General features: G+C 43.0%; 1 protein-coding gene across 1 annotated transcript; it reads right to left on the reverse strand.

Annotated features, from left to right (window-relative positions):
* Nucleotides 1–244: 244 nt before the first annotated feature.
* On the reverse strand, nt 245–1,270 carry LOC140340147 (olfactory receptor 6B1-like). Its single transcript, XM_072425241.1, has one exon. The coding sequence runs from the start codon at nt 1,268–1,270 to the stop codon at nt 317–319; it is 954 nt and encodes a 317-aa protein (XP_072281342.1). The 3' UTR covers nt 245–316.
* Nucleotides 1,271–1,895: the final 625 nt, after the last annotated feature.

Here is a 1,895-nt window from a genome sequence, read left to right on the forward strand (position 1 = left end):
CCATCTGCTCTCCTCTACTTTCCTACAATGACACCACATGGACTCTACTAAACCAACTCATCCATTCAGAAAACCCTGCGTGCTTCATATATATCAATCACTGTCATGTAAAACTTGTTACAGTCTTTGCTTTTTAATAAAATAATCATTCATAGTTATTCAAAATGCAACAAAGCTGTAAAAGAAAAAAAATTATTTGAAACAAGAGAAGTTCAAACACAGTGAGACTTTAATATCATCAGAATTTCTTAGAAATCAAATATACTTTATTTGAACATGATAAAAGCTGTGGCTGAGAAGAAGAACCATGAAATGTTTAATATTTATTGTTATTAGTGATATATTTCAATACTTTCCCAAGAGTTTTCCTTATTTCCTCAGTTCTGAGACAGAAGATGATGGGTCTGGTGAAATGTGGAACAAAGGTGTACAGACAAATCAGCAGAACGTTGACGTCGGCCTCGGGGATGAGCCGGATCTGGTTATAGGTGTATACAGTCAGCCGAGGGATGAAATACAACCCAATCACCAGCCAATGGGTGGTACAGGTGTAAATGGCCTTCTGCCAGCTCTCAGTCCGCCCGGACAAACACATCTTGGAGATAATTATGACGTAGGAGAAGATGATGAAGGAGAATGGACACAGATGTGATATCATGGCGATGATAAAACCGGTTCTTCTGGATGGAGCTGAATCTGTGGTCGATAATACGGCCACTGGGGTCAGGGAGCAAAAGCAACTCTTCACTCTGTTGGTGCCGTGGAACGGAAGCCAAAGACCCAACGCTGTGACAGCTAAACCAATGGCAGCTGCAAAGACCCAGAAGACCAGGCAGATGATGGCCACCACTCTGTTGGTGATGATTGCATGATATCGAAGAGGTTTACAGACTGCAATATATCGGTCAATGGCCATCACCATGATAATGAAGGAATCCAGACAACCCAGATAATGGACGAAGAACATTTGTATAAAACATGCCGCGTAGGACAAGGAGCCGTCACCAAACCAATACTTGGCAATGATTTTCGGCAAAGTCAGAGTGTCGAATAGAAGGTCGGAAACGGCCAAACTGCTAACAATGACGTACATGGGCTGGTGGAGGTGCCGCCTCAGCACAATCAGCACCAACACGATGACATTAACATACAGAGAAATGTTATAGATCACGAAGAACCAGACAGAAACTAAAGGGAAAAGTTTTTCTGGAAGACCCGGAAAACCGATCAGGACAAATTCCAGGACATCCGATCGGTTCTGGGAGGCCATGGATTACCATTGGAAGTTAGATCTGGAATAAAGAAAAACAATTCAATTATAACATTGAAAGCAAACTTTGTTCAGTTTTGGAATTTAGTTCTTCAGTGTCTCCATACAGAAAAACATTTGGGTCTATTTATAAAGCAGTGAATCTGACATTTACTAAACATTTACAGTGTATATTCATTCACTGCCATTGAAAACACAACAACCTGGAATATTCTGTTGGTAAATATCAAATCACCCGCTTCCAAAATTGGACCCCCATAGGGTATATTTATAAATCTTTTGCAGGTGCATTGGGACACGGGGGCATGGGCGCTGGTATTTACAAACCGGGGTATACCTTTCTTTTCATTACCTGCCCCCCATGCCACATTGATCATTTTCCCCCATGGAACTGGCTCAACAGACTACATTGATACATTCCACCCATGCCAATGCTTTGCTCCCCGTGTTGCATTGCTACATTACTTCCATGACAGTACCTACCTCCCATGCTGCATGCCCATGTTCCCCATGGCACTGCCAGGCTGCATTGCTCCATGTCCTCCACCAGTGCCCAGCCCCCATACTGAAATGATACATTGATCCCCAATGGCAGTGCCCGGCTCCTCATGCTCCTCTACCTGTC

Source organism: Pyxicephalus adspersus, chromosome 1, assembly GCF_032062135.1.
Source record: "Pyxicephalus adspersus chromosome 1, UCB_Pads_2.0, whole genome shotgun sequence".
Taxonomy (NCBI): domain Eukaryota; kingdom Metazoa; phylum Chordata; class Amphibia; order Anura; family Pyxicephalidae; genus Pyxicephalus; species Pyxicephalus adspersus.

What these genes read in the sequence shown, in the direction of transcription:
- LOC140340147 (XM_072425241.1), bottom strand. Translation starts at nt 1,270, where the DNA reads ATGGCCTCCCAGAACCGATCGGATGTCCTGGAATTTGTCCTGATCGGT.